The sequence below is a fragment of the Nyctibius grandis genome, chromosome Z (genome assembly GCF_013368605.1).
Source record: "Nyctibius grandis isolate bNycGra1 chromosome Z, bNycGra1.pri, whole genome shotgun sequence".
In the NCBI taxonomy this organism is placed as follows: Eukaryota; Metazoa; Chordata; class Aves; order Nyctibiiformes; family Nyctibiidae; genus Nyctibius; species Nyctibius grandis.
In genome coordinates, this window is record NC_090695.1 from 30,064,434 (window position 1) to 30,090,625 (window position 26,192).

General features: G+C 38.5%; 1 protein-coding gene across 7 annotated transcripts in view; it reads right to left on the minus strand.

Moving 5' to 3' along the window:
- Positions 1 to 26,192, minus strand: part of SMARCA2 (SWI/SNF related, matrix associated, actin dependent regulator of chromatin, subfamily a, member 2) — a 131,075-nt gene that overhangs the window by 82,405 nt on the left and 22,478 nt on the right. For 5 of the 7 annotated variants that reach the window (XM_068422290.1, XM_068422285.1, XM_068422286.1 and 2 more), the window contains 4 exons: positions 23,301 to 23,424; positions 10,604 to 10,933; positions 9,648 to 9,749; positions 7,090 to 7,339 (listed from right to left, as the gene is read on the minus strand). In XM_068422290.1, coding sequence (XP_068278391.1) covers positions 7,090 to 7,339; positions 9,648 to 9,749; positions 10,604 to 10,933; positions 23,301 to 23,397 — 779 coding nt within the window. In that variant the 5' untranslated portion in view covers positions 23,398 to 23,424. Of the gene's footprint in view, positions 1 to 7,089; positions 7,340 to 9,647; positions 9,750 to 10,603; positions 10,934 to 23,300; positions 23,425 to 23,515; positions 23,537 to 23,568; positions 23,623 to 26,192 lie in introns of those variants that run through there. The other 2 variants (XM_068422288.1, XM_068422289.1) reach the window with 2 other exon arrangements.

A 26,192-nucleotide genomic window follows, 5' to 3' on the forward strand; every position in this document is an offset into this window, starting at 1 on the left:
TAGTTTTTGTGTTTTTATTTACAAGTAAGTACTTCTGTGAACTGCAAATTTTTCCAAGGCACTAAAACAACAGACCCCAAAATTTTAAGTTATCCAAAAGCTGCATCTAAGGTCAACTGAATCAGTGCCCTCCATTTCCCATGTTCTAGGAAAAAAAGAATAACCAAAAAACCCCAGCCAAAACTAAACACACACAATCCCCGCACCCCCCAAACTACAGAGTTCCCTCTCTCTCCCAAAATCAAGAACCTAAAGGCTCATGAACAAGAAGGTATCACATCTCCCTGTACGGCACAGGACTCATATAATTTCCCTTTACTTTCACAAAGCACAAAACATCAGATTACATTACGAAAAGATATCTGCTGCTGTTTTCCTGTGATGACAACTTTGGAACTGCTGTGAAGGGAGAAAGAAAACACTTCTTTTTAGGGCTTCTTTGCATACAGTGATTGTTCTTCCCCTGCCCTTTCGCCCCCTCGTCACTCCAAAGTATTAGCCCAGTGTCATAAACTCTCTTACACTCGACATGTCAGCCTCACAGATGGAAAACAAATCACACATCAGGCAAAATGGCTACATCTGATACATGGAGTCAGAACAAATCAAAATACTAATATGACTTATGTATTATCTGAAAAGCAACTGGAATCACTTGTGCAGTTGCAGACAATATCTCTTCTGTAATAGTACTCCTTCCTAAAAATATGCATTTTTTATATTATCAAACGACTTCTGAAGTTCTTGGAACAAAAAAAGGAGGTAATGCTGCATTACTGCAGAAGAGTAACTCAGTGTCCTCAAGAGACCAAAAAATTGAAGCAGAATTAGGTTAGTTAAGTTTTTCATACTGACTGAAAAGCAAATCAAGAAGGTTACCTCCTAATAAAAGAGAGTTCCATTAAAAGCTACAGATACTTGTCCAGGCCCAGAGAAGGTCATGATTCCCACAGGAAAATTATTCCTTCAGAAAATGACATTGGCATATTTTGTTCTTTCAAGTATACATACTACACTAAAAGAAGTCCACATTTTGTACAACTTCACCTGTCACTGGGCACTCCAGTTATTAAGAAGATATTTTAGTGCACCAAAGGATGCAAAGTCTTGAGAATTAAGTGGTTTTCTTGGAGATTAGATGTAATATTGTACATCCATACAAAAAAGCAGCTAAGATGTACAAAAAGAATACTGTTCTAAATCATTTATTGGTGCTCTGCCTGTTGCTTATTCACCCATGGATGTAATCATGCATCACAACTATGGTTTATTACTCTATTTCACTCCGCAAATAGCTGCAATGCTTCTCCTGAAACCATCATCTACGAAACAGTTATAGCCAAACCCTGGTTTCACTGATTTCAGTGAAACTCAGGGGAACAGTCACAACCTTTCCAAACTTCTCTTTTGAGCTATGAACTTAGTAAGGCATTTGAATACTGAACATATTTTCAATTTTTTTTTTTTTGTTACCATTGAGTGTTCCTTCTTGTACTATACAAGAGGACGAGCACAAAAAGTTAATCTAGGTTCTTCTTAACATAGCTTATGGTTTTAGATAACTAAATAGATGAGTCACTTCGCAAACAAATAGGAATTGAAATGTTCACTTATTAGTTCTGTCAGAATTGGCTTGTTACCTTAACTCCAGGTATAAAATAGGTGAAAGTGCCTGCTAAAAGTCTACACAGTAGAAATTCAAGCAATAGCCAAAGTTGGGCTGGGGTTTATATTTCTGTCTTCTAAATTATTAATAAAATCCAAATGTAGAACTTTATTGAGATATGACTAAACATAATGGAAGCTTATAGAGTGTGCTTATTACTTCCCATCATCACACTAAGCAGTCTACCCCCATATAAAAGACTCTTCACACTGCTAATAATTTTCTTCGCTTTTCTCAACTCAGGTTTATAAAAAGGCTGATGAGAAACAAATGTACATGAAATTTTATCATTAAATTATAAGGCAGATTAGTACTTCCAGGACAACTTTTCCTCCAATTTTCTTCCTCCATATGTTGAAACGACTGCAAAAACAGATGTCTGTACTGAGCTACAAACAATGACACTTCGAAACTTTTGTGGGTGACTACCCATCTTTTATAATGCAGCCAGAGGGAAGGAACTTCAAGAAAGATGTTGAGGTGTTGGAGCGAGTCCAGAGGAGGGCGACCAAGCTGGTGAAGGGTCTGGAGGGTATGACCTATGAGGAATGGCTGAGGGAGCTGGAGTTGTTTAGCCTGGAGAAGAGGAGGCTCAGAGGTGACCTTATTGCAGTCTACAACTACCTGAAGGGAGGTTGTAGTGGAGTGGGAGTCGGCCTCTTCTCCCAGGCAACTAGCGACAGGACAAGAGGACATAGCCTCAAGCTTTGCCAAGGGAGGTTCAGGTTGGACATTAGGAAGAATTTCTTTTCAGAAAGGGTCATTAGACATTGGAATGGGCTGCCCAGGGAGGTGGTGAAGTCACCATCTCCGGATGTGTTTAAGAAAAGACGGGACATGGCACTTAGTGCCATGGTCTAGTTGACATGGTGGTGTCAGGGCAATGGTTGGACTCGATGATCCCAGAGGTCTCTTCCAACCTGATTGATTCTGTGATTCTGTGATTCTGTGAATAGGAAGAAAGATCAGTATTTCTAAGTCAGTACAGATACCACCTCAGAAAACTCTCATTGAAACTCGGGTCCATTCTCAATTAAAATAAGAGTCAAAGAAGTTCAAATACTAAATAAATTCTACAGCACACATATGGAAGAATAATGAAAAATGGCAGCCAGATGGGTTACGCATAAAACAAAAAAAAAAAGAAACATGTTTTGAAATTTTATTTCAGACTTTCCTAGAAGTACTAATTAACTTGTCTAGGGTACTAACAGTAGTAGTAATAGTAGTAGTATTTTCTTGAGTAATCAGTAGGATCTTTAAAAGAATTTCACGACAGACATCCCAACTCTAGTGAATGCAACAACTACTTGAGCTGTTTCTCACCACAGCCACTTTCCAGCCTTTAAATTACCACAGTTTGTTGAACTATTGCTATCTTCATGGAAAAATACCAATAGCTATTAGGTAAAGAGAATCCAAAGAAAAAAGTTTCCTAGATGCTTTTTACAAGCACTTGAAGAAGATAATCTCACCGTTTAAAGGATATATTTAATTAATCTTTGCAGTTCAGCAATTTATCTTCATCCACACAGAAAGTGGCTAGTGCATCTACACAGAGGTCTCTTTGTGAAACAGGTGATGCACAGCTCTCCCTCATTAACTGGGGTCGACAGGAGAGGTTATGTTTGCACGTTCAAACCTGTCTGGCATGGGTGCCGTGCAGTAAGCCATGAAGGTACATAAGAAGAGACTTTGTAGGTAACAGAAACAAACCAACGACAATCTACAGTACACTAGCAAGTGTATTTTTTTTTAATTAGCAATGAGAAGGTGGAAAAAAGACCTTCCACAAAATAGAACATCTTTAAATTACACACATTATTAGCCTAAAGAGATCTACCCAGTGAGATTAAAAAGCAGCACTTTATTTTGAAGAAAGCGCTAAGGAGAGTTTTATAAAAGCACGGTATGAATTTTTCATTCTGGCCAGATTTCAAGGAACACAAGTCTAACAGCTCTCCACATACAAATAATTTAAACTTCTTATATTGATAAGAATTTTAAATATCTAAGTTTTTTTTATCCACCTTTACTCACACAGAGATTAACAACAATTACATAATCTCATCTCAAACAAACATATGCTGCAAACAGCTTCTTGGCACAACCATGTGAATTGGACAGCAACATTAACTCTCTACTTTCTTTCTCTTTGCTAATATATGCTGGAGCCGTTTTTATAATCAGATCAAGGCTTTTCAGGGAGAAAAAGCAGTCTGCTGACGTTTCATTAGATTCAAAGGTTTTTCAGATCCCGCAATATATTACTAAGTGCATTACTGCTTCTCCATCTGTAGTGGTCTATTTAACATGTGGTTAATGAATAGGAACGCTATACTGTACTTTTAAGTGCCTATTTGATGAATTGTTTGATGAACCAAACTATGCAACTTCCTATTAAGAAGGAAAAAAGAACTGCCATCACTGAAAAAAAAAATAATTAAACGTAATTTTGTAACAGCAAAAACTAAACTATTTCACGTTTACAATATTGTTCTGTGTGTAAGACATGCCCTAATACATAAATCATGTACGTGATACATTAAGAAATGGAAATGTGTAGGCAGTAGCATGTATTCTCCCCCAAAAGTCTGCCGTTACACACTTGAGAGGTGTGTATACAACAAAAGAAATGGTCAAATATCTCAGCAATTAACTTTTTATCATGTTGTTCATGAATTAGCACTAAATTACTGTCTCCCCAGCAACACACTTGGCACCTTCAGTCCAGAAACAGCACGTTCAAGGTCGCTGTCATGGTTTAACCCCAGCCAGCAACTAAACACCACACAGCTTCTCGCTTACTCCCAGCCCCTGCCTCGGTGGAATGAGGGGAGAATCGGAAGGGTAAAAGTGAGAAAGAAACTCACGGGTTGAGATAAAAACAGTTTAATAATTAAAAAGAAATAGTAAATTCTTTTTAATTATAAGGAAAAGAGAGAAAAACATAACAAAGAGAGAGGAAAATAAAACCCAAGAAAGACAAGTGATGCAAATGAAAACAACTGCTCACCAGCAACCGACCAATGCCCAGCCAGTCCCTGAGCAGCAGGCACCTGACAACCTCCCCGCTAGTTTTATTGCTGACCATGATGACATCATATGGTATGGAATATCTGTTTGGTCAGTTGGGGTCAGCTGTCCCAATTGTGTCCCCTCCCAACTTCTTGTGCACCCCCAGCCTACTCGCTGGTGGGGCAGTGTGAGGAACAGAAAAGGCCTTGATGCTGTGCAAGCACTTCTCAGCAGTAACGAAAACATCCCTGCGTTATCAACACTATTTTCATCCCAAATCCAAAACATAGTCCCATACAAACTACTATGAAGAAATTAACTCTATCCCAGCCTAAACCAGTACAGTTAGTGAGTAAACCTAATTTGTAATTTTCAAGCATTCCTAACTTAATCAGATTCAAAGCTCACACTTTCCCACAATAAGGCAGTATACCAAAATTTTACCTTTTGGGTAAAATTACCTATATGTTTGAAATATGAATCTCTAAAACACCTATGTGATAATTCTGTCTTTTCCTGAAAAAAAGAGTAATTCAAACAGTTTTCCAAGTATTTCAAAGTATTATGCCCCTTTATTAAAAAAGTTAACTACTGAGAGATCTCAAGAGACGACCATTTCATAAAGCTTTCGCTAACTTCACTGGTTTCAGGATACAAATGTTTATATTGACTTTTTTTCTACTCCCTTTTTATGAAGAAAGTGTGAATACATCGTGTTTCTGTATTAGACTTGCTTACACTAAAGCTAAGTCTAGCACCTTCCAAAGCACAAAAGCTGTTAAACTGCTTTTTTCAAGCTCTTGTCTGATGTTACTTATACAGTTTTAAATAATGAAAAGACTTCCAAAAGTTCTAAGCATTCTGGTACACAAAGTAAAACTAAATTCCAGCAGTGTTCAGCTTAAAAAAGCTTAGATCATTATCTATGTGCTACCATAAAAAATAAAAAATAAAGCCCTTCTGATGCAGAAGCCCTACCAAACTTCCACCTGACTTAACTCTGCTAAGAAGATGAGGGTACTTAGAACCTAACGGATATGCTGTATCTGCAACTGGTTCTCCACATCAGTAAATGTAATGCCGCTATTTTATGTCACTCCTCACTTTCCTCCATTTATGCATACTAAGACAGAATAGTTTGGCACAAATAGTACAGTGGAGCAGGGCTGGAACGACAGAAAGAGTAACAATTTGAGGCTAACTAATGCAGAAAAGGTTACATTATACTGGCCACATGATTCTTGGCTCAGGTTAGTGCTACAATTCTTCGCTCAGAGCATCTGTGGAACCATACAATGGTGTGTTGCACAAGCTTTCTGAAAAAGGTGTTAGAAAAGTGATTGCTCACACTGAAACAGCCATGGCCATTCAGTCCTAAGGCAAAAAGGGTACTACTGACAGAACGACCACACCATGCCAATAAATGTGGCATGGTGTGGACTTAAGCATTACCTTACACAAAAAGTAAGGGCTTTTCTGGGGTCAACTGGACTCTAGACATGGCACCACATCCTAAAACACTTCACAGTGTTTTACCTTCGTAAAGCGAAAGTCATTAAACCAGTCTTCAGTGAGACCACCATCGCTTTTGGCTACCTTCCCCTACAAACTCGTTGTTACAGTAACTGGAAGATGCACCATCAGTCCAAAACAAGCAGCAAATATGCTAAGTGCAGCTTCTTTCCTCTGACTGATAATGATCAGGAACATAAATTTTAGGTGCAGGTCAAGATCTTCTGCCTAGCAGATTCTCTAGGTCAGTTGTTTAATAGCCTTGTTGATGGGAAGAGGGAAGAAGTCTCTTTCTAACTCCACAAGAAATGTCATCTTCAATACTTTGTAATGAATATAATTCACCACCTAATTAGGGCACGCAGTAGGCAACTTTTAAAGATCATGCTTCCTGGTGACCTTCTTTTTTTATCTTGACTGTGATGTCCTTAATATTCTCTCTACTCTTTGGTAGTCCAACCAACCCCATCATCACTAATAAAATTTGTTTTTGCTTGGGACCTCCACTGTTCTCTTCTAACTTCCCTTTTTTTTATAATTCTGAAAACTTTCTGCACTGAATTGGTTTCTCTGTAGACTACAAGGATCTTCATTTCCTAACTTTCAGTGTTTGCAGCATCCAAGTAATACATTAACCGAGCAGAGTCCTTGAACCTGTTTTAAACTTACCTGGTTTGCAATGATACTGCCAGTATGCTTTACTTATTCGTAACTTGGGGTGGAATTAAATCATTGTTTGGTCTCACATTTCCGTACTTCTCTTTGACACTGTCTCTCTCTGGAAACTCAGTTTATACTATTGTCACTACAGTAGCTGATTGCAAGGAGTTTCAGTTGAGAAAGTGAAAAACAACAATATGCATATGTATTTGAATCTTGTTATTTGCTTTTACCTATATTCACGTTCTTGGAGTATTTCAACAGGATCCAATCCTTGCGGCTTCTGGATAGGGCTGATGCGATTCTGCTTTTGCTGCAGCTGAACTATGGGCGAAGGCTGTCCAGGTGGTGGCTGTGGTACAGAAGGCCCAGGCATGGCAGCAGCAGGCTGGGCAGCAGGGGGGGCAGGAGAAGGCCTCCCACTGGGGGGCGGTGCAGGAAGCTTTTGCTGCGCGTTGGAGACACTCATATCTGGGGCTTGGCCTGAATCATAAAAAGCACTTATTCATAACATGAAATATGGAACGCAGGAAGAAAATCAAGTCAGTTTCTGAAGACAGAACGTGAAGCTAAGGTAAACATTCAAAATTACCAGAAAAAGCACACTGAGATAGACTACACTGTTTTCAAAAAAACATACTAAAATGCAAGTATACCATATATTGCAGGAAGTGGTCCAAAGAGAAACAAAACACCTGAAACTTTATGATGAGTGCAATTTCTTTTCCCGTTACTGCTGACTTTTAATCTTAGCGTTAGAAGGAGTAACACAGCTGTAGAACGGATTTTGTGCAAGTGTAGGACCTAATTCTGCCTCTTGTTCACTATCCTTGCACCACTTAGAAGAAGGCATCTATAATCACAGCCTGACAGCAAGCACAAGTAGGTCTGCTTTTAGAGCTCTATCAGAACTAGATAGCTGTATTAAAACTTCTACAACCGTACTTAGAAGTACCTGTCATATATAAATAGCCTTTGTTTCATTACAATCTCCTATTAATTGTACTGAAGTACTTAAAATACCACGAATTCAATTCCTGTTTTATCTTACAGCATTCTAATAATCTTGAAAATTAACACCTCAGTTAACGTGAAAATAGTACCTGCCATGTATAGACACTAAAGGTCATAGATTTCAGTATGTCATTATGACAATAAGTCATCAATGCAGTCAGATTTTCAAATATTGTCACTGACAACAGACACTGCAACAATAAAGATGTCGCTTTATTGTCTGAGGAGTCATTGTAATTTAATGATAGGAAAAACAACTACAAAGTACACCTGCAATCTTGTAATCAACCTTAATTCAAACCCAACATCCTGAAATCTAGATAAAGGTTCCTTCAGAGATCACCATTTGTCATTCACACATCTGCACCAAACTCCAGGAAAGGAACTTGAGCACAAACTGTAGATTCTCTATTTAGCAACACTGCATTTCAGCTTATAAAAAATAACAAAAGAAAGCAAGTCGACCAAAAGTCTCTGTGTAGTCTCAGTTTTCAGGAAAACACGCAAATTGAACTGTAAAACAAACACTACCACGAATGACTGCATAATGAATGAAAAATACAAATACATTTAAATAAGCACAATCTTTAAAAATACCTCAAATAAAACCTCCAAACAGATACAGCAATGACAGACAATATTTTTCTTATTAAAAAACCAGCAAAGAAAAAAAGAAAAACAGTAAGCAGCTTATAGTTAAACAGGACAGACAAATTATTATGACATACTGGATTATTTAGATAAAACTATCCATCTACCAATTCTGTACACCTGCCAGTATTTTTTAGTAGCGGTATCTGAGCTAGAAGGCACTGTGCCTGGTAAACTCATACATACAACCTCTCAAAAAACACTTTTCCCCCTCTTTATTATCCTGCTCAAATTGTAAGTATTCGTTGGGAGTATTCCAAGAAAAGCAATTCTACATCTGATTACATACTAGTATTTCATTTTCTTTTTATGTTGCCCTAAGTAGCTGACTAATGACAGAGAATTTTTTATGACAACAGCTATCATGGAGTCATCACTGTCCCAGATTTACCCACAAGCAACAACATAGCATAACATTTCTACCATAGGAGAAGCCTGTGTTATTTGCAAGCCTGTAATATTGTATTTATTTTTAAATCTCTCTAAAAAAACCCCCAAAACTTCAAACAATATATATTACTAGGGATTTCTAATTCTTTTCAGTATGATACTTCTTCCACTCCACTTTCAAACAATAAAATCAGCCTGTAAATCCAAATCTGAATGATTTGGTTCAAAACCTGATCATCATGCTGAGGAAAAAAAGTGAACACTGTTCATTAGATCTCAAAGACTACACTGAACATTCAAAGCAATCCAATTTAAAAAAAAAAAAAGGCAGTCTAATTCTACCATGGTTTGAAAACTTTTGTTTACAGTAGCAAAGACTATAGTTGAAAGACAAGCTTGCTGCAATTAAGCATGCTTAGAACATAACTTATTAAGTAGGTTTTATGGGTGTCTCTCAGGCAGTTTACGTATTTCATTCTGATTGCAAAAAGGTGCTTCATGTTCAGGCTGCCTAACAAGCGCAGTCATTTCATGTGGTCAAGTCATTCATGGATGAATAAATGGTTAGATTCTCCTTGATTCAAGTCCTAGGCACAGTAAATGTTACACTATTTTTCTGCATGCCTTTTTACCTTCCCTTTTTTTTTCCCCCTGCATCTCTTCCCCTAAACTCTAGCCACACTGTTTAACTATAACTCTGTACATGACATAAAATTCGCATTATACTCCGCTATACCTTCAGTCCAAGTTTTAGGGGTTATGGCAGTGGTATGTCCAGGCATCCCTGGAGCAGGCCCTGGTCCAGTTGCAGCACCACTCATTGCATGTAACCCAATACCTGCAATTTGACAGAGGAAAGAAACTTATTAAGATACAAAGCATTTCCAAGTATTCAAAAATCAAATCTGCTTTCTAGCATGCTAGTCTACTCAGCCAAGTAGTATTTTTCTTCATTAAATATGTATTTAAGTAGATTTTATTGTGAAAAAATATATGTAATGAAGCATATTAAAATTATGTCTCCTAAAAAAAACCTTACTTGGTAGCAAAGTCATATCCACCAAAATCAAGTGACCAGTGAAATTACTGAAATCATTACTAAAAAGAAAATAGTATCATCTTAATCCTCGATTTCCTATGTAAACTCTGTAATGGAAGTGTTCAGAAACTAACAGGTGCAGGGCACAGTTTTCTTAGGACCAAAATGTGCTTGCTTACTGCACTGTAACACCTATTATCATTAGGAGTGAAAAATAAGACATTTTCTTTTCCTTATGTTTTTCCCTTGACAGTACACTATATATAGTTTGTTTTACTTTAAACAACCTAAATAATCAGTCAACTTGATCCAGATTTTTTATCTACTTTCCGCATAGCGGCAGGAGACTGAAAATTCACTCTAAGAATAACAGTAAAATTGCAATCCGTAAAGTACGATTAACATTCAAAAAACATTAAGCATAATCAGGACGGACACAGTACTGCACGGTGAAATCACTTTTATTTCAGTTTTGACAATATCCTATTAATAATAGATGTGTTTTATGCAGTCGCTCAAGCTTAAACCAAAGGCTGCTGTTCACTAAGATGCCAGAATACAGTTCAATTATAGCCCTGCATAGAACTCTTTATTTCCTACAGGTAGAACTTCAAGAATCACTGGCAAACGACACAAAGCCTAGATTCACTTACCAGACTGTCTGTTGAAGGCACTGGGAGGCTGCTGCTGTTGAATGCCAGGCAGGGTCCTCTTGCCCTGAACAGCAAGCTGGAGGTTTTCTGGTAAAGGCTGACCTCTAGCTAACATTTTGTATGCTAGAATCTGAGCCCGCAGCTGATGCAGCTGTACAGGGCTGAAAGGGGAAGGACCTCTGTTAGGTTGGTTCATAACTTGTGGGTCTCCTGGTATAATGGGTCCTGGCTGGCTGGGAGTCATTTGGGGTGGAGTTGGACCTCCTCCAGACATTGGACTGGACACATGCTCTGGTGCTCCTAGTGGAGATGGATGTGGAGACATATAACCTAGAACAGGTAAGAGGATCACAACCTTAACTCTCTGGTTAGTGAAATCTAAATGCCATCAAATTTCTTTAACACTACATAGAGAGTATAAAAATGTCTCTCTCAAGTCAGGACAGCTGTAGTATTTTTTCCAAGAACAAAAGTGCAATCTGAAGTTCCCTGGGATATCAAGATAGCCTCATGAGCTATTCTTTTAGAAGAACTATGATTATATTGTCCAATAATTCCTAAAAATAACAACTACCCTCACATTTGGAGCAAGACAAACTAAAACATGAAATACGATACAGAAGCATCAGGATGTGGTACTGTTTCACTAGAATGCTGAACAAATATTTCATTGTGGAACACTTGCAGTGAAATCTGCCTATTTTACAGCTTAGTATTTTAAGTTTATTCTGATGCACACACATCAAGGAATACCCATTCACTGATACGGGCCCTCTTTGCCAAAACTCGCCAATGTACAGAAATAGAAATAAATGGTGTTCAATATCTACACAATTGTTCTTTAACTTACACAGATTAAAGGTTTGAGCCAGACAAAGAATGTTCAATACATTTTACCATCCAGGTGCTCAAGAACTTGGAACATCAACTGCAAGCACAAAAATCACCTTCTGAAGAAGTTGCTGAAGACTGTGTTACTGTATAAAGTTCCAGGAGAGCAAGCACAGTTCTGAAGCAAACGGTGCTTGTATCTTATCACAGCACTGTGAATGCAGTGGTTTTAAGTTTGAATTTTATTACACTTCAATACATATTTCCTTGAGCTTCATAATGCACCCATGAAAAGAGATGGCATAGATTTTTGGTGAGATTTCCAAGAACATGTAGCATGTCAGAGAAAAAATACCAAGAGTGATTCTTCAGGTAATGCACAACAGACAGGTAGATTTTAAAGATGTCCACCAAGAGTGAAAAAGAGGTAACGATATTTACCCACTTCACCCTGGTTTTGTGGAGCACAAATAATGCTCTTATTAACTTGAAAAGCCCAAAAAAACCCTTAAAAAAAAACCCACCACACCAAGACATCTTCTCACTCACTTCCATATTCTTTAGCAAACCGCAGATCACTGAACTCCAAAGTTCATGTCACAGTTCATGGTTCTGTGACACCAAACCTACTCTTCCTCCACTCTTCCTGACACTTTATAGTGCAACTACATCAATTTCATCTATACATAGTCCAGATCACAGAAGCAAGTAATTTTGCCCTCTCTTTAGCTTCACTGTTCTTACTGGCCCTTCAGTAAGGGCAATATACGCAAAATCTCAAAGCAGTCTCAACTTTTCTGAGACAACAGCAGCTATAAGTCACTAGAACTTAAAGAGTGCTAAAGAACTGAAAGTCCATCAATGCTGAGGTCTGGGGACGAAAATATCCTAGAATAAAGTAAAGGTTGTAAGTGTCTGAGATAAATGACAAAGAAGAGAGGATTTCAGCTCTTTTAAGAAAGGAAAATGAGGTAGAAGTACAGTAGGCGAAAATGGTTTTGTGACGGGAAAAGAACAGATAAGACAAGACAGAAACAGATTGAGTTCAATCTTGTAACTAAGAAGATGACGACAGGAGAGGAAGAAGACTCTAGTGAGAATAAGAAAAATTAAGCAGTTTAAGAGAAAAATAAGGAAGTGAGGAGTTCAAGGGAAAGGGAGAAAGAGACCTTAAAAAGCTGAAATTACTGAGCTTATTTACCACGTCGATATAAAAATTGTTCATACGTCCATTGGTGGTGATAAACGCTATGATAAATAATCTTAAGTTTTCTCCACTTATTCATCTCCTTCCATTAATTTATTTTTTGCCTCCATTTTTTTTTAAGAGGGGAAGCTACAAATCCCTCTTGTTGAGCACTCTACTTTAAAAGAAAAACCACTGTGCCATAAAAAAAAAAAATATACAACTGCATTATTATTTTATACTATAAAATGGGGTTTATTGCAATGTTTATCCATTACTATTACATTTCTAAATCTCAGAATTTTCTTTAAACAGCACCTACTTTGACTTACATTGTTTTCAAAACTACCTGTCAAAGAAAGGTTTCTTCCCCCCATCAAGTTATATTGTCCCAGTTATATATTCCTTAATCACTGGCAGATTTCATACCCAGGATCTTGAAATCCATCTGGACTATAAAAATCTAAAACTGTGGTGTAAGATAATGAGCACTTGTTTTCAGTCCTGACAGTTCCAGCTGCAAGTCTGTGACTATGTTTTGCAGAGAAGAGTTTTCCGAAGCAGGCATTTTTTGAGCTTTCTAGATACATATTCCTTACACCTTCTCTCTCCCTTGAAGTCTTATGCATTAGGATTCTTGCAATAGGAAACTAGGTGTGACAAGAGTAAGAATTAAAACAAAATTCCAATGAAGTATCTCAGGAAAGAACAAAAACCTTCCTAACTTCTTGTAAAGGCTCTGAAATGTGGCATTTACAGAACCTAAATTTTGTGATGCTATATGGAATTTTTCCTTTTTAAGTCTGAAAACTTTCAGAAGATTAGCAATGTGACAATATATGCAGTCACCAGCCTGTCCTGATTAAGTCTCCATACCACTTGTTTTTTTCCTATCTTATTACACATACTCTAATATAGATGAGCATGCACACATGGGCTCTGAATAAGGACGCATGAAGACTCATGAAGATTGAGTTTAACCAGCATATGTCATAAAAAAAAAAAAATAGAGACACAGTCATACGAATGTTTAATATACAGGCAAAGACAAACACCTTTTTGAACTTTGCAAACATGCTTTCATCTGCTATGAAGCACTTCAAATGCATTTTTCCGTGGCACACATGAATTTCTACAGTAAGTATTCATCACGTTTTTAAATATCTAGCTCATTAATTGTTACTTGCTGAACTGCCAAGTACCCCTTCCTCTAGATTTTCCACAGAAAATTTTGTTTTCTATTCTGCATAAACCATTCTGTCTAATTTAACTTTCAGAATGGAAGATGGCAAAAGCACTGAATGATAAGGTTGCAGAACACTTGCAAGAGAAGAGTTCTATGTGCTGGCAAAGGACAACAGGTAACCTTTAGTTCTGAAAAATATACAGAGTAGAAGACACCTACCACCAGGAAAGGGAGGTCAAACAGCCCAATCCATCATTTAAAGCTGTGTCAACTTCAAAGGTTTATCAGGTTTCTACAGGTCTTATCCAGGTGAGTTCTGAAAATCTCCAATTATGGTGACTCTTAATCACTCTCATGGTGGATTTTCTTTCCCTTAAGTCCCATGAGAATTTCACTTACATAACTTGCGACCATTACTTCTTGTGCTTTTGCTATGCACCTCTGAGGAGAGTCTGGTTCTGCCTTCTCCATAATCCTTCAATGGGTCATAGAAGAGGCTACGTCAGAAACGTTTCTCAAGTTTTCAGCGGTTAAAAAGCACTGCTGTCTTAACTGTATGCATAATTAGCAACACTCTTCATCTCACTTTGGTATCAACTTGTTCAACAGAAAGACATCACAACAGGACATAAACAATGTATATTCTTTACAGTGTTGACACTGGAAGAAATCCTAGTTCTAACACTTTACCAAACACAAGTATTTCTGGAGGGCAGGCTGTATAAAAAATTTCTGCTCTAATTGCTTTTAATTTCACTTTAGTTAACAGAAGCAAAGAACAGCTTCCCCATGTGTTTTAAAGCTGAAGACCCAGAGAGCTAAAAACCCAGAGATCTTTTTTCTCCACTTTTAATGCTATAATTAAACATAGGAGAACACATATGAATTCTAAACTGTGGTAACAAATATTAGACAGAAAGAGTCAAGATTTTGCCAGTCTGAACACTGGAATATTCCACAGACGTCTTGACTCCCCACTAAAAATTAAGACGACTTAAATGATGAAAGTATCTGAGGATCATATATGTCAAAACTTTCTGCTAAAACTGATCGCAAGGGTGTATTTTTACTCAAAATTGTGACTGTAAGAGAACTTTTGGATTAGGAAGATATAGATAGGATTGAAGAAATTTGGTTGTATAACTCATTTATGTTAACTATCACTTCAACCATCAGTTGAAGTAAGTTTAAAAAAAAAAAAAGGAATCAAGTACATGCCCACAATACACAGTAGGAAGGCATAACGTCTTGGAACACAATGGAAAATAGGTTCATGTTGGACCGAGGCTACAAACTTTCTTAAGGTAAGCAAAACATAACATTTTCCTGTCAGTAGTGTGGCCAGGGTTAACAGCAGTTCTTGTGAAACTCTCAACAAAGAGAAAGACAGGCCACACAGAATCACAGAATCACAGAATGTTAGGGATTGGAAGGGACCTCGAAAGATCATCTAGTCCAATCCCCCTGCTGGAGCAGGATTACCTAGATCATATCACACAGGAACGCATCCAGGCGGGTTTTGAATGTCTCCAGAGAAGGAGAATCCACAGCCTCTCTGGGCAGCCTGTTCCAGTGTTCAGTTACCCTCACCGTAAAGAAGTTTTTCCTCATATTTATGTGGAACCTCCTGTGTTCCAGCTTGCACCCGTTGCCCCTTGTCCTGTCAATGGATGTCACTGAGAAGAGCCTGGCTCCATCCTCATGACACTTTCCCTTTACATATTTATAAACGTGTGCAAGTCATTTAAAACTAAGACTGCAGAAATAAACTGTTGCGAGGTCTTATGCTGGGAGGCAGATGGATAAGGTGATAGATCTTTTCTCATCTTTAAAAGGCTGAAAAAAACCAGAAAAGGAAGTGCAGCTAATTTAAGAACTGTAGTGACAATGAACTTCTTTGTGGAGTAGCAGCAACTCAGTAAATTGTGTAGGTAAACTTAATTGGTGTACCTTTACAAGAAGTTCAACAAATACTGCATGACAATTAAGAATATATACAGATCAAGTCCCAGACCTTGAGTCCCTGCAGTGCTTATGTTTCCACTTACAAACAGCAAGCAAAGATACCCAGAATGTTCAAATTGGTCTGTACTTCACTGCTGTATCACAGTATCTGCATTTAATTTGTTCCAAATTCCAGAAAAACATAGGAATTGTTTGTTTTAGTCCATTTTTATCTTTTCATGAATTTTCTAATGAAAGAATTTTTGGTTTATATAAATATTTGGCTTGCCTTTGCAATTTCTCCCCAGTCCTCTTACAAAGTCAAATCTAAACATAATTTTCACGTTCTGGATAACTGTTTAGAAGTTCAACAATTTACAGTAAATTTCATACTTTTAATATCAACACTGGGTTTTTCAGCACAGTTCATTCACAGAGGCTGAAGGCAGTTTCTAACACAATTCAAATTCAATTAAGTGTAGTAAGATCACTATTTAAACAGCTAAATAAGAAGTTGGAGCAATGGATTTTCCTTTCATTTAACATGTTAGCATTAAAAAATGGTATTAAGACTAAACAGGGACATCATTGTGCGTAAGTTCAAGAAAAGAAAATTGGTCACCAGAAATAGTTAGGAATGCTACCCTTTTTCCAATTTGGCAGCAAGAGTGGAAAGGAATAACTGTTGAGGAGAAAGACACCAATTCAGAATATTTTTCCCCATAAATTAAATTCAGACCTCTGAAAACCATCCTTTTGCAGTATGTCTGCAATAAAAATGTGACAATCTGTCTGAGCTAGTAAGATTCTTTCTGCATGACTAGCATCCCACTCAGCACCAATAAAAAAAATCCAGAATCTAAATAATAATGTTGCATACCTTATTTTAGTAATTATTGTTAGTTAAAAAATGCAAAAATCTCAGAACAGTAACTGCCATTCAAAGAGTGAATAGGCATTTATGAGCAAAATGACAAAGTTCTTGCAGATTCAGCTTACAAATGTTTGTGATTTGCTCATCAAAGTCATCTCACCTGAAAAAGGGTCAGTTAATTATTTCTTAAAACAGACTGTAAGAATCACTACTTCCAGAATTCTATATCGACTTGCTCTTTTTAAGTTCAGTGGTCTTTATTTCAAGATTGTTCATTCACAACTGCACGTTTGATTAACATAAATTATATCTACAACTGCCTATGCAGTTCGCCAATTTATTTCTAACTTATCACCCACATTCGTAAGTACGTATTTTACAAAAATTCCTGCTTTTGTACTTAGAGACACTCTTTTGCAAGAACTTCTTCTTTAAAAAAATTACTAAAAAGACTACTATTGGAATATTTAACATTTAAATTAAATCTCATTTTGTGGTCAGTTCCAACTGTAAACTGCATACAGAAAGACTACTGCCTGTGCATTTATCGCAACTGTTCTACTCAGAGTTCTAAGAACAGCAGCATTTTATGAAGACTATCCATATTCCCATTCTCAAAGAATAAAAAACACTGTTTCCTCCTCTAGCTTATCAGTTCTTCTCAGAATCTTGAGGCCTGTTTACAGGTTCACAGATTTCTGGCAATAAGGGACCATTACAGCTACAACAGTCTAGCTAACTTGTCTAAAACAGACCAAAGACTCTTACCCTATAAATTATCTCCTCCCTTTGGTCTATGGAACAGATGACAAGGACATACAGTGTTGACTTAAATTTCATGTGATGCAAAACCTACCACATATACTTGGGTAATCCTTATCCCAAAGGTTCATTATCTTAACTAAGATGCAGATATTTAATATAGTCTGATTTCACCTAATTTAGATTTGCAGGTACCAAAAGCCACTGCATCCATGCTTGAGAAATAAGTGCATTCTACCGAGCATTCCTGATCAGCCTTTGTAACCAACTTGTTCATTACTGCTAAACCTCTGTGCTATCAGCAAATTCTATCAGCATTGATTTTACACTTTTTTCCAGACCACTGAAAAATACACTGAACAGCACTGAACCAAAATAGTCCTACAAGACCTACAAGACTAATTAGAAAAATCCACAATTGGATGATCATCTTCTATTTACAGTTAGTTTTATAATCTGTCATTTAACTAGCTTAATATATTTAACAGAGGTTATATTGATTTTACTTAGTGCTATCTTTCTCCTAAATCAGAAAGTCAACAGTAACAAGTCATGAACCTTTTATAACTCTATCAGGCAGACAAAGTTGTGTCTATCATTACTACTACTGGCTTTAATGATGCACAGAGAAACCCAATACACGGGCCAGGATTCACTTTCTGATGACTGTACTAATACTGTGGTGCACTAAGTACTGTACCACACCTGTCTACACTTTAATCAATTTAGCTTATGATCTCCACAAAAAGAATAGTAAATTTGTTTGACAAGGCTGACTTCACGCCATTCAGAGGGACCTGGACAAGCTCAAGAAGTGGGCCCATGTGAACCTTACAAGGTTCAACAACGCCAAGTGCAAGGTCCTTCATGTGGGTTGGGGCAGCCCCTGCTATCAATACAGGCTGGGGGATGAATGGATTGAGAGCCACCCTGTAGAGAAGGACTTGGGGGTATTGGTGGATGAAAAGCTGGACATGAGCCAGCGATGTGCGCTTGCAGCCCAGAAGGCCAACTGTATCCTGGGCCGCATCAAAAGAAGTGTGGCCAGCAGGTCGAGGGAGGTGATTCTGCCCCTCTACTCTGCTCTGGTGAGACCCCACCTGGAGTACTCCATCCAGCTCTGGAATCCTCAACACAAGAAAGACATGGACCTGTTGGAGTGGGTCCAGAGGAGGGCCCCAAAAATGATCAGAGGGCTGGAGCACCTCTCCTATGAAGAAAGGCTGAGAGAGTTGGGGTTGTTCAGCCTGGAGAAGAGAAGGCTCTAGGAAGACCTTATTGCAGCCTTTCAGTACTTAAATGGGGCTTACAAGAAAGATGAACAGAGACTTTTTAATTGATCTTGTAGCAACAGGACAAGGGGTAATAGTGTTAAACTAAAAGAGGGTAGATTTAGACTAGATATAACGAAGACATTTTTTACAATGAGGTTGGTGAAACATTGGAACAAGTTGCCTAGAGAGGTTGTAGATGCCCCCTCCCTGGAAGTGTTCGAGGCCAGGTTGGATGGGGCTCTGAGCAAACATATCTAGTTGAAGATGTCCCTGCTCATTACAGGAAGGTTGGACTAGATAACCTTTAAAGGTCTCTTCTAACCCAAACCATACTATGATTCTACGATGCTATGATTTTTCCGTAAAACTGTGTCAATGGCCTGAATTACAGACAAGGTTATATGGAACTAAAAGACAATGTTCTGTGATATTACCTAAAACCAGTGCCAGATTGAACAACATTTAACTGATACATGGCCATTCTGCTTATATTTTTAAACTAACAGAAGAAATTTAGGGTCATTCATTCCCTGGGGTTTCGAATCTCTTCAGTTACTTTCCATAGAATCATAGAATTGTTTTGGTTGGAAAAGACCTTTAAGATCATCAAGTCCAACTGTTAACCTAACACTGCCAAGTCCACCACTAGACCATGTCCCCAAGTGCCATATCTACACGTCTTTTAAATATCTCCAGGGATGGTGACTCCACCACTTCCCTGGACAGCCTGTTCCAGTGTTTGATAATCCTTTCAGTGAAGAAATTTTTCCTGATACCCAATCTAAACCTCCCCTGGTGCAACTTGAGGCCATTTCCTCTCATCCTATCACTTGTTATTTGGGAGAAGACCGACACCCGCCTTGCTACAACCTCTTTTCAGGTAGTTGTAGAGAGCAAGAACGTCTCCCCTCAGCCTCCTTTTCTCCAGACTAAACAACCCCAGAACATCTGAAAATAACATTAATTAGTGCATATATTACACAGAATCAGAGAATCAAAGAATGTTTAGGGTTTGAAGAGATATCTAGAGATCATCTAGTCCAACCCCCTGCCAAAGCAGGTTCACCTAGAGCACACTGCACAGGATCGTGTCCAGGCAGGTTTTGAATATCTCCAGAGAAAGAGACTCCCCATCCTCCCTGGGCAGCCTGTTCCAGTGCTCTGTCATCGTCAAAGTAAAGAAGTTTTTCCTCATATTGAGACAGAACTTCCCATGTTTCAGTTTGTGCCCATTGCCCCTTATCCTGTCGCTGGGCACCCCCCTGAGAAGAGTCTGGCCCCATCCTCTTGACACCTAAGGTATTTGTAAGTATTGATAAGATCCCCCCTCAGTCTCCTCTTCTCCAGGCTAAACAAACCCATCTCTCCCAGCCTCTCCTCATGAGAGAGATGCTCCAGTCCTCTCATCATCTTTGTAGCCCTCCACTAGACTCTCCCCAGTAGTTTCTTATCTTTCTTGAACTGAGGGGCCCAGAACTGGACACAGTAGTCCAGATGTTGCCTCACTAGGGCAGTGTAGAGGGGGAGGATAACTTCCCTTAACCTGCTGGCCTCACTCTTCCTAATGCACCCCAGGATACCACTGGCTTTCTTGGCCACAAAAGCACATTGCTGGCTCATGGCAAACTTCTTGTCCATCAGAACTCCCAGGTCCTTCTCTGCAGAGCTGCTTTCCAGCAGGTCAACCCACAATCTGTACTGGTGCATGGGGTTATTCCTCCCTAAGTGCAGGACCCTAAACTTGCCTTTGTTACATTTCATTAGGTTCCTCTCTGCTCAACTCTCCAGCCTGTCCAGATCTCGCTGAATGGCAGCACAGCCTTCTGGTTTATTGGCCACTCCTCACAGTTTTGCGTCATCAGCAAACTTGCTGAGTGTACACTCTGTCCCTTCGTTCAGATCATTGATGAATAAGTTAAACAGGACTGGGCCCAGTACTGACCCCTGGGGAACACCACTAGCTACAGGCCTCCAACTAGACTGAGCACCACTGATGACAACCCTCTGAGCTCTACCATTCAGCCAGTTCTCGATCCACCTCACTGTCCACTCATCTAAGCCACACTTCCTGAGCTTTCCTACGAGGATGTTGTGGGAGACAGTGTCAAAAGCCTTGCTGAAGTCAAGGTAGACAACAACCACTGCTCTCCCCTCATCTACCCAGCTGCTCATGTCCTCAAAGAAGGCCATCAGATTGGTCAAGCATGATTTCCCCTTGGTAAATCCATGTTGACTACTCCTGATAACCTCCTCTTCCTCCACATGCTTAGAGATGGCATCCAGAATGAGCTGTTCCATCACCTTTCCAGGGATGGAGGTGAGGCTGACCAGCCTGTAGTTGCCTGGGTCCTCCTTCTTGCCCTTTTTGAAGGCTGGAGAGACATTGGCTTTCCTCCAGTCCTCAGGCACCTCTCCTGTTCTCCATATTTATCTACTTCAATTTGAGGCCTACAAACAATAAGCCATGAAAAAAATAGATCTAGAACCAAGAAGGTGCAATTTCTATTTGACATGCATTTTGTTAAAAATTGTACACAACTACCAGACATCCAAGAATCTACAAGGAAGTGAACCTTAGGTTCACTGGCTGCCAAGGGAAGGCTGCCCAGTGAAGTGGTTGAGTCACCATTCCTGGAGGTATTTAAAAGACGAGTAGATGCGGTGCTTAGGAATATGGTTTAGTGGTGGACTTGTTAGTGTTAGGTTAACGGTTGGACTCGATAATCTTAAAGGTCCTTTCCAACCAAAACAATTCTATGATTCTATTCTATGATTCTGACAGTAAGTCTTGGTTCTAACAATGTACCAAATGCAACTGAAGATTTTGTCAGGATTAGAAGATTTACCATGCACCTTTCCATGGATTCTCAGAGAACTCATACTGTTGTCTCCCCATGAGTGTGGGCATGGGTAAGCTTACTCTCTTTTACCACATGGCCTATTTCCACAAAAATTGTAGAAACACAACGGTCTTACAGGACTCTAATCCCATGGTAAATCAGACTGAAAGTATCCAACAGGCTGAAAGGCTATTAAGAAACCTGGTTTTCTATCTTGGATATGTACACTAATGGGGAGAAAGTACAAGGTTAGCAGATGGGACTTTCCCCAACACATATCAGAATAGCCTCAAGCGCCATCACCACTTTTTGTGAAAAGAAAATTGTGTAAGAATTAAAAAAGGAGACACAGAGGCAAAGAAAGATGAAACACTCCACAATAATAAGTATTTAAAATATTAGAACATGTGGGGCTTTTTTCAACCACTTCTTTAAAAAGCCTGCTTACATTAGAACTACAGTATTCTCTGTTTACCTTGCAACAGTTGCCGACACACAGCAAGAAGTCTTTAGTCTGCCACAGCTGCTACTAATACAATCATCTTTTTGCAGAGCAACACAACCTGGCAGTCTGATCTCAGCCAGCACAGGAAAGAAGAAAAAACTCAGAGCCACTTGTATTTGAAGCATGTGCAATTTAAGCTCTTGTATTTTGAGCACATTATGGTTGAATTCGACCCATCTTCATCTTCAAACTAAGTGCTCTGTTGATTTTAAGGAACAAGTTCATTACAAGCAAAAGAATGTCTCTGAATGCAAAGTCAGGTAAAATTTTGCTCTTGGATGATCATGCTTGCATCTCATTGAACTCAGTGGAAAAGGTTTAACTGATGGAGATTTTGTCCCTGCAAAGTCAGTTCTATTTAACTTAACTGATATTGAAAGGCGTAATGGAAAAACAGTACTTTCTAATGTTCAAGGTCCCAGACAGGGATTCAGCTGACAAATTAGACTAGGGTTTCAGTCACAGCCCACTGAAAAGTCACAAAGCACCTCAGGCTGAGTCATTTTTCTGATCTCTATCTTTTTTCTCCTTCCAGCATTTCTCTTATCCTATGAAATAAACATGTAAATACATCAAACAGGGACCATCTCTTAATAGATTTGTACAGAGTGTGTCAAACCAGGACCCTAATTTCAGCTGGGATTCTTCAGGTGTTGCTGTAATATAATTAATTACGCAACATACAAAGCCTTATCTGCTGAACTAATTAATACTAGCAGGTGTTGCCAGTTAAATCTCCAACATACTGAGCTGCTTATAGAATGCCTGTTCTCGTATGTTGCAAATTAAAGGACACAAAGACAGCATGTAGCAATGTGGTAAAGAGTTTCTATTTTCTGGCATACAAAATTTTGGAAAGAACTTTGATCAGCCCTTGACTAACGTTATAGATATTACAGAAGGTTTCTCCAGGTTTGCTTGAGTTCTTATCATTGCTGCACCACAGGATTAAAACAAATCATATACTAATGCATTTACATTTATTTACAATAGCCACATAAGATAGGAAAGAACTAGGTAGGGTTTTTTTAGAGATGTGAACTGAAATCTGTAATAGACTTAGTCCAATCACTTGCCCCAGCCACAGACTTGAACCTTAGGTTTTTTCTAATACATGACTGATGGACACTGCAGAAAGCAAGGGGATTCAGTTATTCACCTTGCCCTGTGATATCCATTTAGCCTTTCCAAACAAAGCTGAAAAAAACTGATAGGAAATCTGTTACACAGAATTACTGACTCTTTGTGGAACAAAGGGGCCCCAAAATCATACAGCATGCACAGTATGTATAAACCTTGGCTATGCTGGTCCATTGGACTCTGAGGTGGGCCCATTCCAGGGTGAGGAGGTCGCATACTCTTCATGGAGCCACAGTGAACGTCTTCAACCATTCCTTTTTCGTGCAAGCCATCAATAGACTGTGAAAACAAAATAGGTATTTATATAGAGATAGTATATAAATCCACTATAAAATTCCAAAGGACTTTAAGTCAAAATCTAAGAAAGTACATAAAGAGTACAAACTCCTCTTAGCAGTCATTCAAAATAAATACAATGGGAACCTTTACTCCTGGAATCAGACATTTGGGGAAGCATAGAGCACCATTAGACTGAGTGTCCCCTCTGTTTCCTGTTTACCTTTTTTTTTTTCTCCTTATGAAGTGTCTGGCAATGCCAGGGAGGTGAACTGTCCAAACACAAACACACAAACCGTATTGGCCTCATATTACAAAGCAGTGTAACACACACCAGCTTATGAAAGTACAGCCTGTGGCTTGGCTCAAGTTATTTTTAGCCCAAACTTTGCCCTTTCAGTCACTGCTCTACTGGAATGCCCCAAACACTGTTTCTCTTCAAAAACAAAAATGACATTGCAGGACGAAACTTCTTCTTTGCAGCCAAAACCAGGGATAGGTGGTCAAGGAAAGGAAGACATAGTTCTATTCAAATATTTGTGCTCCCTACACTTCCTGTCACCTCATTCACTTCTCAAAAACTACAGTTCCCAAGGTACTTGAAATGCAAAACAGGGCCAAGTGCCTTCTTCAGAGAGTGAAGAGAAGACAGCTTGGGGTCAGAAAAACATGCTGAAGGTGTGCAAGGCACTGGAAAAGGCTCCATAATAGAAACTGAAGGACTCAGAATGTGAAAATAGGGGAAAAGTAACATCAGAAGGAAGATGTCTTAGGAAAACTAAAAAGTTTTATCTGAAAGTAAAAATTACATCAGGTCCCTAACTAGGGAAGATATTATGCTCATTAACTTCTAACTTAGAGCTTTGCAAGGCTTTGTATTAGGAAGGAACATGCTGGCATCACTTATCTACCTTCTCTCTACAGAAATATGCATCTCTGCCCCTCTCTCTAACACATGCATGCATGCACACTAAATACTGTTCTTGCGGTCTGTTTTATCTAAATGCACACCTATTTATTGAGAATTATTTTTTAAAAGAGAGTTAAGAAAACTTACTCCAGCGGAAAATACAGGCAGTTAGCAAAAAGAGTGTGCAAGAAGCTACATCAAGCCACAGAAAAAAAGACACTGTCACATTTCTTCTTTTCAAGTAATTTGTTGCACATGAATCCATTTAAGCAGAACACAGGTCATCCTTTCTACAATGGAAAAAATAATTCTAAGTTTTAACTCGTAAACTCATATAAATTTCCCACTTTCCATTGCAATAATCAGATTTGGTTGAAAGTATCTTTAAAAACATGGGGTTTTTTTTCATTTATCAGCATTTTTCAAGGATTTCACTATCATTTTTCCTTATCAGAAACTATGGGTTAAAAGGAGAAAAGTTATAGAAAAGGGGAACTACAATGGATTTTTTATGTTTCATCAAATCTTTTAGTTGTCATGACAGTATAAAAACATTTGTGAAAAGAACTTGTATCAGAAAAATAGCCGCTACTCCAGAAGCTATTTTTGATGACAAGAACTTGGGATATGGAGTAGAAATGTAGAGACCGAGGACTGACACATTAAAAATAGTTCCACTGTGCTAACCAACTAAATCCCAATGCCCTTTTCTGAGGTATGAAGATGTCTCTCTCTCCCTTTGTCCCCACATACAAAGATAACCAACATGGAGGAGAACATTCAGTACACATTCTGCCCGCAGGAGCTGAATCCTACAGAAACCGTAAATACCTGTAAAGCCAGATCCATTCCTATCTTATCATGGTATGTGCTGAGGACTAAATCTTTAGGGCCACCAAGAGGAGGAGGAGACAGTCCATGAAATTGGATCTAATTTCCAGAACAGAAGACTCTAGCTGTACACATGTGTGGTGTGACTGCAGGGATGGGTGTCAGTCACTGCACTAATGAGTGGCAACCATGAAACCTCTGTGAATGCAGGCAGCTCTGATGGGACAAAGTATGCATATCCAGGGCAACAGAAGTACCAGCATATAGAAGGTGGGCAAAGGAGCTGGCATTAAGAAAAAGCAGGAGTGAAGAGGAAAACAAATACATGGCTTTTCAAAAAGACAATTTTTAAAAAATTAAACAGGAACAGAAAGGTGAAGATGTGACCATATAAGAAAACATCAAAGAACTGATCAAAAGAACAGTTTTTGGTACGATAAGTATTTAAAAAAAGAAAAATCAAAACCTGTAGCAAACTGAAATGCTTCACGTGTAATGGAAGGGAGCCTAAATATAGCAACAAAGGGGTTTACTTCTGTGTGTTTGCAGAAATTATGCTGTGAGAAAACCAAAATTGAAATTCATTAGAAACAGATTAGGAAAGGTAGAACTCATTAATCAGTTTTTTACTAGCAAAGCTACAAAAGATGAAGATGGCATAGACTTCTTTGAAGACAAAATTAGTTTTAATGATCACAGCACTGTAATTTACGCAGAGAGACTTGTATTTCCAAGAATATTTTTCATCTGAAAGCACCTCTACTGTCTATGGGAAAACCCTGTAAAATACAGGAGACAATTTAGCAGAGGACTACAAGAACTGAAAAATAGTCATTTTTTCATAACTTCCTGGGGATCACTGTGTAGTTACAGAGTTAGATGATAACTTTAACGCTGTGTAACAGGTTAAAAATTACAGAAAGGATCTTACACACAACACAATTTCTGCAAACCACAGAATCACAGAACTGACTAAGTTGGAAGAGACCTCTGGGATCATCAAGTCCAACCTTCGACCTAACACCACCGT